This window comes from Colius striatus, chromosome 5, assembly GCF_028858725.1.
Source record: "Colius striatus isolate bColStr4 chromosome 5, bColStr4.1.hap1, whole genome shotgun sequence".
In the NCBI taxonomy this organism is placed as follows: domain Eukaryota; kingdom Metazoa; phylum Chordata; class Aves; order Coliiformes; family Coliidae; genus Colius; species Colius striatus.
This window is the reverse complement of record NC_084763.1, coordinates 28,348,931-28,366,086: the sequence shown is the minus strand read 5'-3', so window position 1 is coordinate 28,366,086 and position 17,156 is coordinate 28,348,931. Positions and strand designations below refer to the sequence as shown.

At 34.8% G+C, this 17,156-nt stretch overlaps 1 protein-coding gene across 3 annotated transcripts in view; it reads right to left on the bottom strand.

Annotated features, from left to right (window-relative positions):
• Positions 1 to 17,156, bottom strand: part of CRPPA (CDP-L-ribitol pyrophosphorylase A) — a 110,404-nt gene that overhangs the window by 40,884 nt on the left and 52,364 nt on the right. For 2 of the 3 annotated variants that reach the window (XM_061996563.1, XM_061996564.1), the window contains exons 6-9: positions 13,258 to 13,355; positions 8,737 to 8,826; positions 8,018 to 8,110; positions 3,671 to 3,799 (exon numbers count right to left, since the gene is read on the bottom strand). In XM_061996563.1, the coding sequence (XP_061852547.1) occupies positions 3,671 to 3,799; positions 8,018 to 8,110; positions 8,737 to 8,826; positions 13,258 to 13,355 (410 nt within the window). The remainder of the gene's footprint in view (positions 1 to 3,670; positions 3,800 to 8,017; positions 8,111 to 8,736; positions 8,827 to 13,257; positions 13,356 to 17,156) is intronic. The other variant, XM_061996565.1, reaches the window with a different exon arrangement.

The window sequence follows — 17,156 nt, the reverse complement described above, 5'->3', positions numbered from 1 at the left end:
GGATATGCCACTGAATATACCATCTGTAGTTTTATTTTAGAGGTCAATATTTGTAAATCTTTCTTATCATGTCAGTTTCATCTGTTGCAAAATACACAGTCATGACTGATAGCAGACAGTAGTAAGAATTAAGGATTAAATAAATTGTCTCTGGTCTATTTGGTGGATTACTCGTTAGGCCTTCATATTAATAGGCTTATAGGTGCTGATTTCTATGAGGTTATTTATGTAGAAAATTTCAAACTGGATTTGGTTTCCCTCTCCATCCTACATTGTGCCAGCAAGACCATTCTGGCTCATTGCTCATTTGTCCAATTTTCTCAGATGACAGAGTGAATACAGTCTGTAGAATCATGCTACTTAAAAGTTACATTTCTGGCTCTTGAAAATACTAAACAGTAATTACTTCTATGAATAACTAGAGGTTTCTAGATTCATTATAACCTATTACGTTATTGCAGCTGAAATAAGGAAAGTGTCATCTTGAGAAAAGAGGTCTCTGCGCAGTATCCAAATCATTCTAATCAGCTTGCAATCACATGACCAATTCTATGCCGATTCTTAAATGAATTAAGAAGCATGTAGGGGTCATGTAAGGCATAGCTCATCTGTTTGCCCTTCAGACAAATTATCTCACTACTAGTTGCCAAATCACCTTCTGCTTTGCCACTTGGGGATTGTGAACTCTGTTTTAAGAATTACTGACTTAATGTCTGCACATAACACTATTTTTAAGGGATCTTTGATGAAAAAAGGAACTGTGAACATTTATCTTTTTCATTTACAATGTCAGACAGAAAACACATTTAGTACTCTTTCTTCAGCCACCAAGCACACTGTAGATTGGCCTCTTGTCTTCCAAAAGTCTTATGGACTGCAATAAATGTCAAGCATGTTTGTATAAGAAAATCACCGACAGTTCAGTGTCCTTTTGTTTCAAGTAGCTTCACAACAATTATTCTACAGCATCATTTATCTCCTTTTAGCATGTGGACTGTTATTTTTCTGGCTATCAGTGAAGAGTTTATCTTAACCAAATAGCAGTTTCAGAGGCAAAAGTATTTGGGGTTACTTTACCCCAGGCGAGCCTTGGCACATATTTGCTGTTCTGATCCGACATTCTGTCAGTGTCCCTCTGAAGTAAGATTATTTGAAACTAATATATAGTCTATAGCTAAGATATATTAGTGTTACCTTCTTATTTTTAAGTTTCTGTGGCTTCCTACGTCCATCTATGCATGCTTTAGTTTGAATAATAATTGTTCCTTTTTATCCTCTGTGCAAAACAACAAATTTATTACTGAAAATTCTAGACCAAAATTTTATTACTGCCACCTGTACAAGCTTCTGAATTTGCACTCTCACATTAGGAAATGCCGCTTACATTTTCTTTTTATGTGTGTTGTTTATTTTTTGTAATTCTAAATAAGATCCTATTTTAAAAGAGAGGAGAGAAGTAAACAGAGGAGATAATATATTTTAAAACCATTACAATTTAAATTTAAAGTATAAACCCATTAAATACCTAGGATATATTTAAAGAGAGGGATCATGCATCTCTGACATCAAGACCCAAGTTTAGCATGATTCCATTGCTCAGAACATAGAACGAAAAAAAACTACCATATGCAGATGCAGTTTCTTCCCAAACCTTATTTGAATGACATAAATCAATGCTTTTCGGATTAATGTATTTCCAATCCCACATGGATGTAATGTTTTGACATCACCTTTTGCATTCTTTGGTTTCTTCACAATTCTTAACATCTCTTTTAAGCAAAAGTTTGTTTATTTAAGAATAATTTGGCTTCTTTTTATAGCTTTTCCTCATAATATTCAGAATTGTCTGTTCTGCATTACACTCCCTTCTCTTCCAGTACTGTCAAACATGTACTCCTAGGTTCCAAAATTATTTCACTCACATTTCAAAAACATAAGAAACAATTACAGATCTCAAAATAGCTTTATAACAACACATTTACTTTTCTAATGCAGAATCTTAAAGAATGCTTCCATATTCTTTTGTATCAACATATCACCTCACCCACTGAATCATATAGCCCTTATAAACGTAAAATAATTTCTCCTCACCATGGTCATGTATCTCAAATTTCTCATCCTTCACATTTTATCCCTAATTTTTTAATTACTAAATGTGTGTTTATCAACTGTGCATGTCTGTTAGTGATGATATAAACCTGTCAGCTAGAGGAAAGCTCAGTGAAGTAATCTGTCATCACTCTTTTCCTGAAATAAACTATATATTTCAGAGACTTATGGAAAGCAGATACTGACAGAAGTTATTCCAACAATAGGTTGCATTACAGCAGCAGGTGTTTTTTGTGTTTGCACTTTCTCTCAACCTCCCATCATGTCTGCATGAAATTCCCTTCCCATCCTAAAGTGTGGAATTCACCTATGGATTCATTGGTGAGCTAAGTATTAAAAGGAAAATACCTTTGAGATTCTCAAATCATGCCTTGGAACTTAGAAGAAAGGAAAAAAAAGCTGTGTTAAAGGTGCCTTCATGTCACAAATTCCTTTTGTTCACAGTGTTTCCCTCTCATTCTCCCTTAGACCAGCAATAAAGTTTGAGTTATATCATTTCTAAATTCATATGTTAAGTCTTTCCATAGGTCTTCACCTAGAAATAATTACATTCTTTGTAGGTCTGTAGCCAAAAGAAAACTTGATACCTGTATCACATATATACACATAATCTGTATAACCTATTTGTTAGTCATCTGTCAAAACCCTGATAAACAAGAACTCAGGACTATATCCCCATCTTTTCCTTTTATTCATTCAGTTTTACTAACTGTTTTTATGCACACATACATATTTGATCCATTTACTGATACTCATAATCATCACTCTTAATAAAGCCACAGAGGAGAGGACTGGAGAGGAAAGTCTCTGGTACATCAGCAAAACATATATAACTATAGCCATGTTTAATTAGTTATGTATAAGCCCAAACACCTAACTCAACCTTAAAAAAATCATTTGAGATTACATTTATTCTTTATTAAAAGTCTCATTGAATATCTAACTTCTCCCTTCACTGCTGACTGAGTTAAGAAGCTGCAGATACTATAGCTGCACTGGAAGCAAAGCAGCCCACTTTTCTGGTTAGCAGAATATGCATTCCAGGCAAAATGGTTTATTTTAAATAGCTTTTGTGTCTACAAAGGCTGCTGGAGTGCTAACTCTTTTTGTCCTCAGCTGAGGCAAATTGCTGCTGGAGGTTTGTTTCACCACCTGTTTGCCATGCCCTTTCTCTGTCACCTGAAGACCGAACACTGTTTTGATGAGGAACATAAAAATTCTGTAGAACCGCTGACCATATGTACTTTTACTATCACTTACTTTTTTATGGCTACAAAAAGCGAGTATCAAAGCAGAAAAGCAAAATGAAAAAAGGCCCTGACATTTCCATGTGCTTCTAAAAAGTTTATCATTTGTTCCTCTCTCATCAAAATGCTTACATTTTTGCCTATAACTACAGGGTCTTCTCAATTTTGAACAAGAACAGGCAAGGGTCTTCCAAAAAAAAATCCTTTTCAAGTCATATTTATTTCCCTTTGATTTTGTTTTAAATGAAGATTCTATCATTAATCATATAAATCACAAAAGAACGTAATTAGCACATAGAAAAAGTATTGCATACCTTGTGTTGGATAAGGAGACCATAAACCAAAATATTTTTCTTTTTTACTTCCCTTGCAAGTTTCTTGATCCTAGTTAGTAATTCCATCCCAATGCTGAAAGAAATGTTTTCTGAAATATCCAAGTGCACCTGCAAATTAAAAAATAAACAGTAACAAAACTGAAAAAATCCACTTTTTTTGTAGTGCAGCCTTTTAGACTGGCAGTTTTTAGTATCTTATTTTTATGTATTAAGCACACATAAAAATACAGGCAAACAAAGTTTTGTGTTAGTTAGCTTTATTACTATTGAATTCCACTACTTATATAGTGTATTGAAAATTACTTTTTGAAGAGTGAAGAAACCAATACGTTGGAACACATCAGAATATCTGTGCTTGGCAAAATGATTTCAAGTTCCCTTTGTACCCGACATTCAGTTTATCCTAACAGACAATAGGTTTTTATTCATTTTCTCTTGCAATACTTTTTTGAAAACTAAATGTCTAAATATATCTTAATCAGGACCAAAGTTACTGTCTTGCACTACACAGGCAGATTCAAATACTAATAATTTGGATACTTTTTACCAAAAACAAAGCTAAGCACTGCTTGGTTACAGTTATTTACAAGAAATTTTAAAACCTATTCAGAGAACATAACCTAACACCTATTTACCATTAACCTGTACCGCTGCTTTAAAAAGGTTTTTCTCAAATCAAAATGTAAATAATGGCAACTACAGAGCTGAAGTGCTAGCATTCCTATCTTTCTAGCCTTAAGGAAAAACAGCAAAATAAAAATCATTTCCATCATGCTATCTACAAATGTCAACATGTATGGCTCTGAAAAGAAATGTTGGTTTTAAGAATATGATTCTTCTAGTTGCAGCAGATTTGCAGAAGATACTGGTTTGATGCAGACAAGTAATTGCATGAAATTCACCTCTGTACTTCCTTTTTCTCCTGTAACATTAACCTTCCCTATTCTGCTATGTCCACATACAGTAATCCAATTGCTGTTTCAGCACACAGAACATAGAATTGCTTGGACTAGAAGAGATCTTTAAGACCATCACGTCCAGCCTTTGTTCCAGCCCTATCAAACACTAGGCCATTTCATAGACTCACAGAATGGTAGGGGTTGGAAGGGACCTTTAGAGATCATATAGTCCAATCCCCCTGCAGAAGCAGGTTCACCTACATCAGGTTGCATAGGAACATGTCCAGGCAGGTCTTGAAGACCTTCAAGGAAGGAGACTCCACAACCCCTCTGGGCAGCCTGTGCCAATGCTCCGTCACCTGAACAGTGAAATAGTTTTTTCTTATATTTAAGTGGAACTTTTTGTGTTCCAGCTTCATCCCATTACCCCTTGTCCTGTTACTAGCTACTATAGAAAAAAGGGATGTCCCAGCCTCCTGACACCCACCCTTTAGATATTTATAGATGTTAATAAGATCTCCCCTCAGTCTCCTCTTCTCCAGACTAAACAGTCCCATTTCCCTAAGTATAACATCCACTCATCTCTTAAACACTTATGCCACAAAAAAAATTCCATTCAGGCATCAAGAAAAAAGATAAATTTTGAGATCTGTGGCAATTTACAGGCAGTCATATGGACAGAAATCATCATGTCCAGTGCAAGCTCAGACTTTTATTCGGATAATTCTCCCTAAGCTGGTTAAACATGCAACCTGGCGCAATAACACCTGTCATTTTTACAACTAAAGAAGTTAGATTTCAGAAGAAAAAATAAAACTGATTCTCTAATTATCACATTCTTACAAAAAAGTCAGACATGTCCTGAAATTAAAAAATAGACAAGAACTTTTGAATTACACAAAAGTGTACATTAGACTGTTTCTGATTACGAGGTCAGAATGCAAGCAGTTAGCTGCCTTCCTCATTTATTCTTTCAGTTCTTCATTACCAGAAACAGTTGTACATTTGAGAGTAGAAAAGACTAACATTTCCTGTACAGCTAGGACTTAAAATAAATGCACTTAAATGTCATCATATTGCTTAAAATTCTGAGTCACAATTGCCTGAGTAATATTAATGTGCCCTTTTACATCAAATGAATGTGTCTTACAGGACTTTTCAGTAACAGTGCCTTCAGGTTTTATGTTAAACCAAGTATATAGCAAAGAACAAAACTAAGAATCCCACTCAAGCCTCAGTGGAGACGACACTGAATTTAATTAAAGACTGCTGAAAGAAGTTTCTATCCCCACAGCCACACCATCTGTAATTAGTTTTAGGGATCACAAGTTTATAATACTCAAATAGTTCTTAGTGATTAATATGAGTCAATGATTTGTGTAGCTGATTCTTTAGTCATTTAAAACATACTTTTCAGTCTAGCCATTTTTCCCTTTTGTATTTTTAAGAGATAGTGTGGCAGCTCAACAAAATTAGAAAGTGTAGCATAAAACACTTTTCTATAGTTTGGGTACTATATATAGTTAGTACTATAGTTAGGTGTTTTAAAGATACTTTTAGCAAATATATGTGTATCTGTGTTTTAAATGTTAACAACGTTCAGCTTTCACCTAGTTATGAGATTTTTTTTTCCCACTGTCTAGTTTTGAGAACTTTAAAGTAGTTGTCAGGAACTACTGATGGATTGGGAGTACAGTAAATGGATTACATGTATCATTTTCTCCTGAGGCTATACTAGAAGGTGTCCACCTAAATAATCTATGCATGCCTCAGGCTGCTCAAGCAAGCACTTTCATTAAAAATGGAGCTCGATCCTACAATGACTTCAAGATCTAGTATCTTCTAGTATCCAGTATGGTGCAAGCATATTTGCAATCATATCTATTTCTTCTGAAATATTAAGTGCAGAATATTTATAGCTACAATTATTAAAACAAAGCTCTCACAGTCCATGTGTCCTACTAAAAAAGCACTTAATTCAAAATTCAGAATAGATATTAGCTATGAATTGAGCACAAAATAAACATGTTTTTAACACTGTAGTATTACCTAGTTGATTAACAATCTGCACACTCCCAAAATTTAATACAGATGGAAACGTGGGTTCTTTTTATATTCTTGATAAAAGACTACTTAAAACATTCTCAGTCAAGAAAAGAGCGTTTAGCACACTCAGTAGCCTTGTAAATGAGCAACTGAATTGGAGGCATGCCATTGCTCTGATTATTGAAGACAGAAATATCTTTGAAAATTCAATAAAATTAAAGGTCTACCCTGAACTTCCTCAGAAATAGGGTCAAGAAAAAAAAAGATACTCTAGAAATAAAATACTAATACTGGCATTCATAGAATCATAGTAACTCACTTCAAGACAACAGCATATAATAAAGATGTAACTTTTTTGATTTGTAGAAGTCATTGATGATCTTCATGTTATTTCATTTGCTAGATCAGTAATGAAATTTCATCACTTAAATTTCAGATTAAGTCAAAATCTGAGAAGTAAATGCTCAGTTTTTACCTCCAGATCACTTGACTATGCACTTCAAAAAACTATCCAAGCCCTATGTAAAATATTTATTAATTCCTTTTTCAAATGCATCATATACAAAATTATATTGTAAAATCACAACATATTATCTTGTGTTATTGCTGGAGAGTATAATAAATTTAATCCAGAGGTGCACTTCCTGTGACATACAGCCAGTAATATTCCACCCAGTACTTCTCTTCCCTACCAATTAAGCCTGAAAACATAATGTCAGAATTAATTGGATCTGGCTATACTGCATGGAGACTTTCAAATCTACTCATATTTTTTTCCGTTTTAACAGTCTAAGTAAAATAAAACTCATGTACACCTCCAGCTGCCATCCACATAAATGTTATTCTGTCAGCAATATCCAAATAATGAGAATTTCAGCCAAAAATACACTTAAAACATTTGACACATACCAGGATAGATTTTTCAGGCTTACGTCTCAGTAAGCAAAGTATCTGTTGAAGCTATATTGCAAAATACTTCAAAGTTAATTTTTAATACTTGAGCCAGAGGCAACAATAATGATACAACTTTGGATAAGCCACTCAGCACAGGCAAAAAAGCGCCACTTCATTCTGTTTCAACTGGGCATTCGAGTACATCACTTGCAGCATCCCCAGCAGAGGTGGAACACAACAGTTCAATATGACTCGCCAAAATGACAATTTCACAGAAATATACAACTAATAAATTGTCATTTGCTAATGTTGGCTTATTTCCTGACAGTATGCAGTACATCATTTGAAGTGCAAATTATGTTCTTCGTAGTCCAATTTACAGCTCAAATTTACAATTTTGTACTAAGACTGCAGCAGTTTATAACTAGTCTAACGTATAAAAATATTTAATTAGATGCTTTCTTTATAACTTACAGGAGTTACCTACCAAAATCAGGACAAGCGGGTATAAGAGAGTAACATTTGACTTTTCCAACATATCCACTAGTTGCTGGGTTTCTTGAATAGCATACTTTTTATCCTAAATGAAAACAAAAATTTAGAATTACTAAAGCCATCAACAATGATTTCATAAAATAGAATTAGAAGATCACTTTTTTCTTTTAGAGGTTTTTATTTATTTGGTTGGTTTTAATATATTTGTGAATGCTTCTGTCTGGTAAAGGTCACAGCTGTTTGAAAAAAAAATGAGATATTACTTTTAAGAAATATATATTTAACAAACTTGATTGATCTCAGACATGATTAATCTAGAAAATTCCTGTTTCCATACAGGGACTCTATAAATACAGATTGCATGGCATACATGTGTTCAAAATGAGAAACGATAATTTAGACCACTCTAGCAACACATAGTTAGGTGACTCAATATACAATGTACCGCTTTTTGAGACAATTCAATACATCTATGAAAGGAAATTTTAAACTACTTTCAGTTAAGTTTCTTTTGTTCACGAATTCATGGCTGGTTCAACAATGTACTGACAGAAGTACAGAACAAGGAGAGAAAGAACTGACCAGTATCTCAAAGGTCTACTTTGGTGCACATCAGAAACACCAAAGATTGGAATGGATACACCAAGACAACACAGAAGTAAGAACTTTATTTTAAGTACAAAACTGGAAGCATGCATCCTTACTACTTACATTTACGCAAACAAAATTGTAACACTGTCCTGAGAAGATGTTTTGTAGATGGCTATCACTTTTGCTTTGAGGTATTGATATAGCTTCAACCTAATGAGAATAAGAAAATATTACCACGTGATAAATTTTATTTCACCGTTAACTTTCTGCTAAAGCTTCCAGCATTATGGCAGAGTTTTTTCATTCAAATGATTTAAAAATGGCAATTATTATTTCCACTATGAACTTAAAATAGCTCATATCTTTAAGCGACTCAACAGTGAGTCCAACATCATGCAGAGTTTGCTGGCAGTTTTTGCTGAAGCATATTGCCAGGGGGAGCATTGCAGAAATGGCCCTGAAGTATCAGACATGGGCTCTGGATCCTGGGTTGGGATGTTCAGCTGTTCCCAGAGATGTAAACACTGTTCATATCATCATGGCAATCTAATGATTTTAGACTTCTGAGAAAAATCTCTTTAATATTCAAATATGTATGTATTTTATCTTCATGCAATTAAAAATAAAATAAAAGTAAAATAAATTAAGAAGTATGTATGAACGACCAAGTGCATAGGTATTCTAGGATTCTGCCAATGACAAGACTCATTTAGAATTTCTCCTGAAAAATAATTTCCTCAAGGAATATTTAAACTACTGTCTTAACCATTGACACACACCTTTATACTTTTAACTATAACACTAGGTAAGAAATGATCTCGCTTTAATTGACATAAAAAGCAAATTCTACTACATTAACAGCTTCAGGATTGCTGGATTGCTTTCAGTAAAATAAAGAAAGTAGGTAGTTGAAGGGGAATTCATTCCTCATGAGAAGATAACACTTTGAAGTCAATAAAAAAAGAAAAGCCTTGAAAATAAGACTAAAAAAATCTTCATGTTGCTTTTATTAATCCACAAACCTCACTGTTTCACTGCTAAAATAAGCTTTATTTCTGCTCAGAATGCAGAAATTATATGTATTATATAAAGCAGTAATACACTGCTGAGTTGTCTCGAAATAACACTTAATACACAATCCCACAGAGGTACCAAATGCAACAATTAAAAAGGCTTTGCACCATTACCTAAAGCTGCATTTCTTTACTTTGGGAGCTAACTTGTTTGGAAAGGAAGGCAATTTGAAACTTAGAAGTTGGTATTTATTTATTAAAGATCTTAGAAACAATTTGAGCGGAAAATTATATCCCACGGAATTCTAGAGATTTAAAAAAATAAAATCAAATCACTGAAGGCAAGTATTTCTTAAAATATGCTAAAAATGCAATACTTCAGGGCTTTCCTGGCTTGAACTTCTGAGAAGTAAAATCAGAAATCCCCAGTACCTCTACGATCTTGTATGTACTTAGATAAACGGGAGCATTCTGCATGCCACAGTCTTTTCAGAAGGTAATGGACTATGACTCAAGGGGAAAGACCTAGTTTTTTTTCTTTTCAGATATTACAATACATGATACTTAAGTATTCCTGAATATTTATATCATTAAAACCATTTAGTGCACCAGAGTTTTCATTTAGTTTGAACAATTTGATATAGCAGTATACTGGGCCTTTGTTTCACAACCATATTACCCAGAAAAAATGAAATCAGATTTCTCTCTTGGAAAAGTAAGCCCAGCTGCTTAACTAGAAGCTTCAATATATCACCAACTAAGTAAAATTAATACTTCTTCTATTTGGCATGTTAGTATGCATAGGATACTATTTTTTAATTGCTTAATACTAATCAAAGTTATCAGCTACACGAGAGAATAAAAATTACCCAAAAATATCAAGTAAAAAGAGTTTGTCATATCATGCTTCAGTGTTTAAATAGAAAAAAGTGTATGGATTTGGTTAATTGCTTTTGGTGATTGTGGCAATTGATTCCACATTGTGTAAAGAAGCAGAGTTGGTAAGTTTTTATGAACATGAAGACAGGAATAATAGATATGTTTTCTTTAACATTTTTCTTCTTTTTTTTTTTCTTCTTTTTCTGCCCTGTGCTAAAGTTTCAACTTCATTCAACATACACTTTCATCAAAACAAAAAATACTACCAAAACACACTGACTCTGTAAAAGTTAGTTAAATTATATCACAAGTTTAAAATCACAATTAATATCAATTAGGCAGTCAGTCAATGCAATGACTAAGAAATTATTGAACTTCTACTAGTGAAATAGCAGCTCTTTTCATAATTGAAAACAAAAAAAATACTTTTATACACTGCTTGTGGATATTTATCCGGTCACAAAAGTAATACACAACTTTCCAGTTGATTACATTTCATGTGACAGAAGCAGCTTGTCACTGAATAAGCAGGAATACATAATTTCCAGTCACAGAAGAAAACACCTTCAGCATCTGTTTAGCTTTGCCTTATTCAAAAGAAAGCACGACCTATGACTTTCACAGCAAGATATCTTCTGCAAGACATTCAGTTATACAGCTTAGAGAAACACTGATTCAAGTACTTACTCTTGGGAGTACCCTGCAAGCATTAACTGTTGTATTCATTTTTTCTTGTTAAATTTAATTTAATTCACCAGTTCATTTTTAGGTCTTTCTTCTCCTGTTACTGGTGTTATCATGTTACTGGAGTCTCTCAGAAATACCTCCTAAAAAAATTTCTTTGAATCCTTCTTTAAGAATGCATCTAATAGTTAACAAATAGCAGAAAAAGAAATATTGCTGCTACTAGGAACTAGAATGTCTAACTATCTAAAATGTTAAAATATTGACCATGGTTACTTTAAATTCCAGATAAGTAGTGTATTGAATGATTCCCAATTAGTGTCTTGTTTAGATCAATTATTCTGAAATTAGCCTGTTGAAATGGCTCAGCTTTCAGTGCAGCACATTTAACTTGCTTTAAAGAATTATCACATTTCACAGAGACAAATCTCTCTCACAAGGTGCTTCACTTGAGAAATCACAGGCCAGTGGGGATATATATATATAGATATATATAGATATATAGTTCTCTATATTGGCAAGTCTTAGATATTTTACTTTTAAAAACTCAAAATATTCAATACACAAATCTCAGTTTTTATAGACTAGGGTTCATAAAATGAATGAATAAGGATGTTTCAAGGAACAACACAAGGCAGGGGTCTTGATGAAGTTTTTGACAAATGTCAACTTTTCAGGAATATTTAGCAATCAACTTCATTATGAGGAAGGACAATATGGACTAAAAAAAGAGAAGTATGGTAACAGAAATCAACTAAAAAAACAGATTCAATAGAGCCAGAAGAAAAATATCAGTCCCATATCAATAGGAATCCCTTCATTTTATGCCCTCATTACCTTGTTAGTGTTCCTTTTATATGTATTCAAATACACCATAATTCTGTGATAAGTTGAGGTCTCTGACCAACCCAGCAATTAACTGGTTTTGCAATGAAAATGAAACACATAAATTTTAACTTGTTTTGGTGCCAGTCTGATTCAAAGTTGCTGAGTTTGGAGTGACGGTGTTGGCTGATCAAACATAATGCATCCTTTGACTTTTTTACTGACTTGGATATATTTCCCATGGAATTATTTAAGTGGTTATATGCAAACATAATATATAAATATAGATAAGTCAACACTTTAAGTAACACTTTTTTTCTAATATGGGTAAGTGATGTCTTTCTAGTAACTGAAGAATGTTTAAATACAGAGAGAAAAGGAAAACCATCAATAGATCTAGATCAGTGAAACAGAAATAGAAATATACTTCTGCTCCAGTATACAGTTATTCACACATCAAAATATCTTATCTAATCCAACATTTTACACTTTCAAATGCAGATATTTGATAAAGTATGACTTTCCATATTAATTATTTTTTTAAAAAAACTGTAAATACAATGTCAAATAACATTTCTAGACATATAATAGCAAAACAGTTTTTCTACAGAAGAACATCCTACTAAACTAAACACACAATGTAGACCAACAGATATGAATAAAACCATTACAGAAGTAACATTATACAAATCAGGAAACCTGTGTTTTTGAACAGCTATTTTCCATCTGTTTTTCTGAGTAAAAGAAAGATGAGATATCACCCCAAGATCAGTCAAGATCTAAGGAATTACCAAATGCTTATCACCTTTGGGAAAATGAAAATATGTGATAGCTCTGTTAGCAGGAATAATGAAAAAGGGAAAGACAGTTTAATTGTCAGTAGAAAATTCCATCAATATCCTACAGCAAAAGCTTCAATGAGCATTCACTGTGAGTGAAATGTACCTCACTTCTCTGTAAAAAGTCTGGAGAATTTGACTTGACATTCGCAGCACTGCAGGAACACAACTTACTCTTTAATTGGTCCGGATTTTAATTCAGATTTCAAAGTAACAGAAGCAATTCCTCTGTAACATATCTCTAACAATTTAGGCTTACTAAATTCATTAAATCTAAAGAAAATAGCCTCTCCATTGTCTGGATTCTTTGTACGTTTTAAGAGGATCTGTAAGATTAATCATACAGTTAATTTACATCATGTAAATTAATCATACAGTTCACAGTTATAGAATCTACCTACCTTTAGTTGGCTTTTCAGAGATTCATGAAGGAGAACACCAATTTGTGCAGCAGCTTCCTCCACACCGGTAATAACATAAACTTGCTGTGATAGTTTGTCTGTGATCAAGCAAAAAGTCTTAGTATTTCATGCAAAGATAAATCAATCCAAATTACTAGTCCAATAAACATTACCTTCAATCCATATACTTCTGACTTTTGACAGAAACTTTTTAACAGTTGTAAATTTAATTCTAAGATTACTTATTTCAAGGCACAGATCTCTAGTTGTTGACTACAGTTTCAAGATTCAGTGAGCACTTTCTTTAAGCAAACGAATCAAAATAATTCAAGATTGGAACTCTCACTTCTAATTCAGGATTATTGAATTAATATGTAGACCAAAATACAAGATTTTCAATGTCTTTGTGGAAGCAACTCCATAAGCAGCTAGAAACTTCAGAAATGTAATGTCTAATTATGTTTAAAGCAGACTTCAATGAAACTTCAGGGACAGAAATATACCAAACACCACCACAAAATAAATTAGTAGTGAAAGACACAAAAAAAATTATAAAAATATGTTGTAACTGCTCTTCAAACAAGTCTAAAGATACATATTTGCTGCATGTGGAAGGAGTTTTTTATAATTATATACCATACAATAAGTTCAGTCAGATGTGTTACTTAAGTAAACATCTCCCTTTCTATTATAAGCTCAAAGACTTCTCTAAAAAAATACACATATTGACCTAAAAATTAATTTTAAAGCTCCCACAGATTTAACATTGTTGGGAAGTGGCTTGTGATTTTTAAATAGGTTTTTTGTGATCTGGAAAAGTGATTTAACCATTGAAGACCCCAAAAGATAACTACAATGATTTTATGAATAATGGGCATTTACTGTGTTCAATACTAATAACGTGACAACGAAAATAGTGGTAGCAAATGGTTTTGTATTAAACTAGAATGAATGAGGAGGGGGAAGAAAGAGAGAGAACAATAAACATCTGCTTATAAACCACCACAACCAGATGAAAGTGAGAATTAAAAAAATGCATGGCCAGTTCTCACAGGACTGGAAATCACAGGATACCACAACTGTGGGAGAAATTATCTTCCCATAGATTCACTGGGCAAAAAAGTATACTGAACACGCATCAAAGTTGGCTTCTACTTAATACGGAATAACTTTACAGTGTAAAAAAGTGGGTCAATGGGGAATCGTATTGAATTAATTTCTTATCAGCAGAAAGAAACCAGTGGGTACACTGAAATCAGAGCAAGAGCCACTTGAATTTATTACTGTACATGGAATGCAGATACAAGATGGATGTACATAATAAACTGGCATACTGGATTTCAAGAATTCAGACTCTATTGAACTAAGTAATTTAATGAAGAAGTCTGACTGGAACTATTACAAAAATCCACATGTGGGAAAAGGCTGTGGAAGCACCATAACTTACATTCAGATAGTTCTTTTTAAAAAGTAGTTAGTTATCAACAGCAACTGTCAAAAGTAACCTCACAAGAAGTTGCTCAAACACTGCAACTATAAAAAGCCATCTCATTCCTCTCCCCAGCCCCCTTAAACCTCTAACTTCCTGCAATGTAAATGAGAAAGAAGAGACTACTAACAACATGACTAAGATTTGCAGGTTGACTTTATTAAAAAGAAAGCAAAATTTAATGAAATGTGAAAAAATGTATTTTTAATCTGGAGGAGGAATGTTTTAGGGAGAAAGACTATTAATAAACTATGCAGAAACTAAGTAATGATAATACACACATTGAAAATATATTGCTTTCTTTTAAATGATCAAGAAAAATAAACGTCTAGTGTAGTGGTTTTGCCTGGGCCAGGTTTTTTGGTAACTACAGGGGTGGCTTCTTTAAACAAAGACAGTTGCCAGAAGCTTCCCGTGTAGCTGATAGGGCCAGTCAATTCTAAAACAGACCCTGCACCTGACCCAGGTCTGACCAGTTAGTGACTGAGGTAATGCCTCTGTTAATAACATATTTGAGAAGAAGTTATTGCCCAGTTGCTAAACTGCAGTAGCAACAGGGAGTGAGAATGTGAAAACAGACATCTCTGCAGACACCAAGGTCAGTGGAGAAGGAGGAGGAGGAAGGTGCTTAGGCACTGAAAGAAAAGGCTGCACTGTGACGTGGTGAGGACCATGGTGAAGCAGGTTGTCCCCCTGCAGTCCATGAAGGACCACTGGGAAGCAGAGATCCACTCGCAGCCCATGGAGGACCCCATGCTGGAGTGGGTGGATGCCTGAAGGAGGCTGTGACTCCGTAAGAAGTTCATCCTGGAGCAAGTTCCTAGCAGGACCTGGGAGCCTGTGGGGAGAGAGAAGCCCACGCCAGAGCAGGTTTGCTGTCAGGACTTGTGATCCTGTGAGGAACCCAGGATGGAGCAGTCTGCTCCTGAAGGACTGTTCTACCGGTGGATGACCCCATGCTGGAGCAGTTTGTGAGGAGCTGCCCCCGTGGGAAGGACCCACACTGGAGAAGTTTGTGAGGGACTGTATTTCGTGTGGAGGGACCCCACAGTGTAGCAGTGGGAAGTGTGAGGAGGCCTCCCACTAAGAAGAAGCAGTGGCAAAGTCCATCTGTAATGAACTGACTGCAAACCCCATCCCCCGTGCTACTGGGGGGGAAGGAAGGAGAGCCCTGGGAAGAGGAGGGGTGGGGGGAGGTGTTTTTAAGACAGTTTTGTTTCTCATCTCCCTGCTCTTATTGTTTCTTTAATAACTCAAACCTTTGCCTCCCTAAGTTGAGCCTGTTTTGCCCATTACACTAATTGCCAAGTGATCTCTCCGTCCTTATCTCAACTCACAAGCCATTTACTTCTCTCTCTTTCCTGTCCAGTTTGGGAGGGGAGTGATTTTATGACTTGGTAGACATCAGGCTAAACCACCACAGTCTAGGAAATCATTGTTTATAAAATCATCATGGCAAAGCAACAGTTCTGTTCTACTTGAGGTTTAAAACCCTGTTTCCATTTAAATGCCAACTGTTTCCAGTGGCCAAAAATATCTGTACATTAATTTAGACAGACTTTTTCTGTATTGTGGGAGGGAAGGCCTTCCTCCCTGAGACTGCCTGCGTCTCACCTCTGGTAAGCTAGTGGAGCGCTCTGTCACTCAGACTAATTGCACTGAACTGGAGCACTGCATGGATTTCATGAATTCTGCTGACTGTAAAGCTAACTGCATGCAGCATTTTGTTCCTGGTTTTCAGGAGTCTATGTGGTGACAAAACAGTCATTCTGGAAAGCTACGTCACAGGAAGGTCACAAAGAATTTTAACACACAGCTAACAAAATTTTTATCTTCATTGGACTGCTGGATAACTCAGGCTGGAACAGACCTCAGGAGGTCTCTAGTCCAAATTCTTGCTCAAGGCAGGATCATTCATGAGGTCAGGCTGGGTCGCGCAGCCCCTCAGTCCCCTGGCACTTGAAAACCTTTCAGGACAAAGACTGCACAATCTCGTTAAGCAACCTGGTCAGTGCTTAATTGTCCTCATAGTGAAATATTTTTTCCTTTTATTGTGTTGGAACTTCCTTTCGTTTGGATTTTGCCTGTTAACTTTGTCCCTCCCACCATGCCCCACTGTTCTACTTTTCTTCCCTACTTTCATGCCATATCTTCCTTTTCATCTGCCCAACCTTATTTTTTTTAATCTTCTCTTGCTATTACATTACCTATCAACATCTCTCCCTTTCTCTACATACTTTCAACGTTATTTCCCGGGAAACTTCCCTCTCCCAATATGTCTCCCATTTACTCTCAGATTCCTTCCAGCTATACCTGATTATGGAGTAACCCTCACCACACTACATCACATTTAACATCCACTCAGAGGACATTTTTGCATAAATTTATAAATACTTAAAACTTCACACTG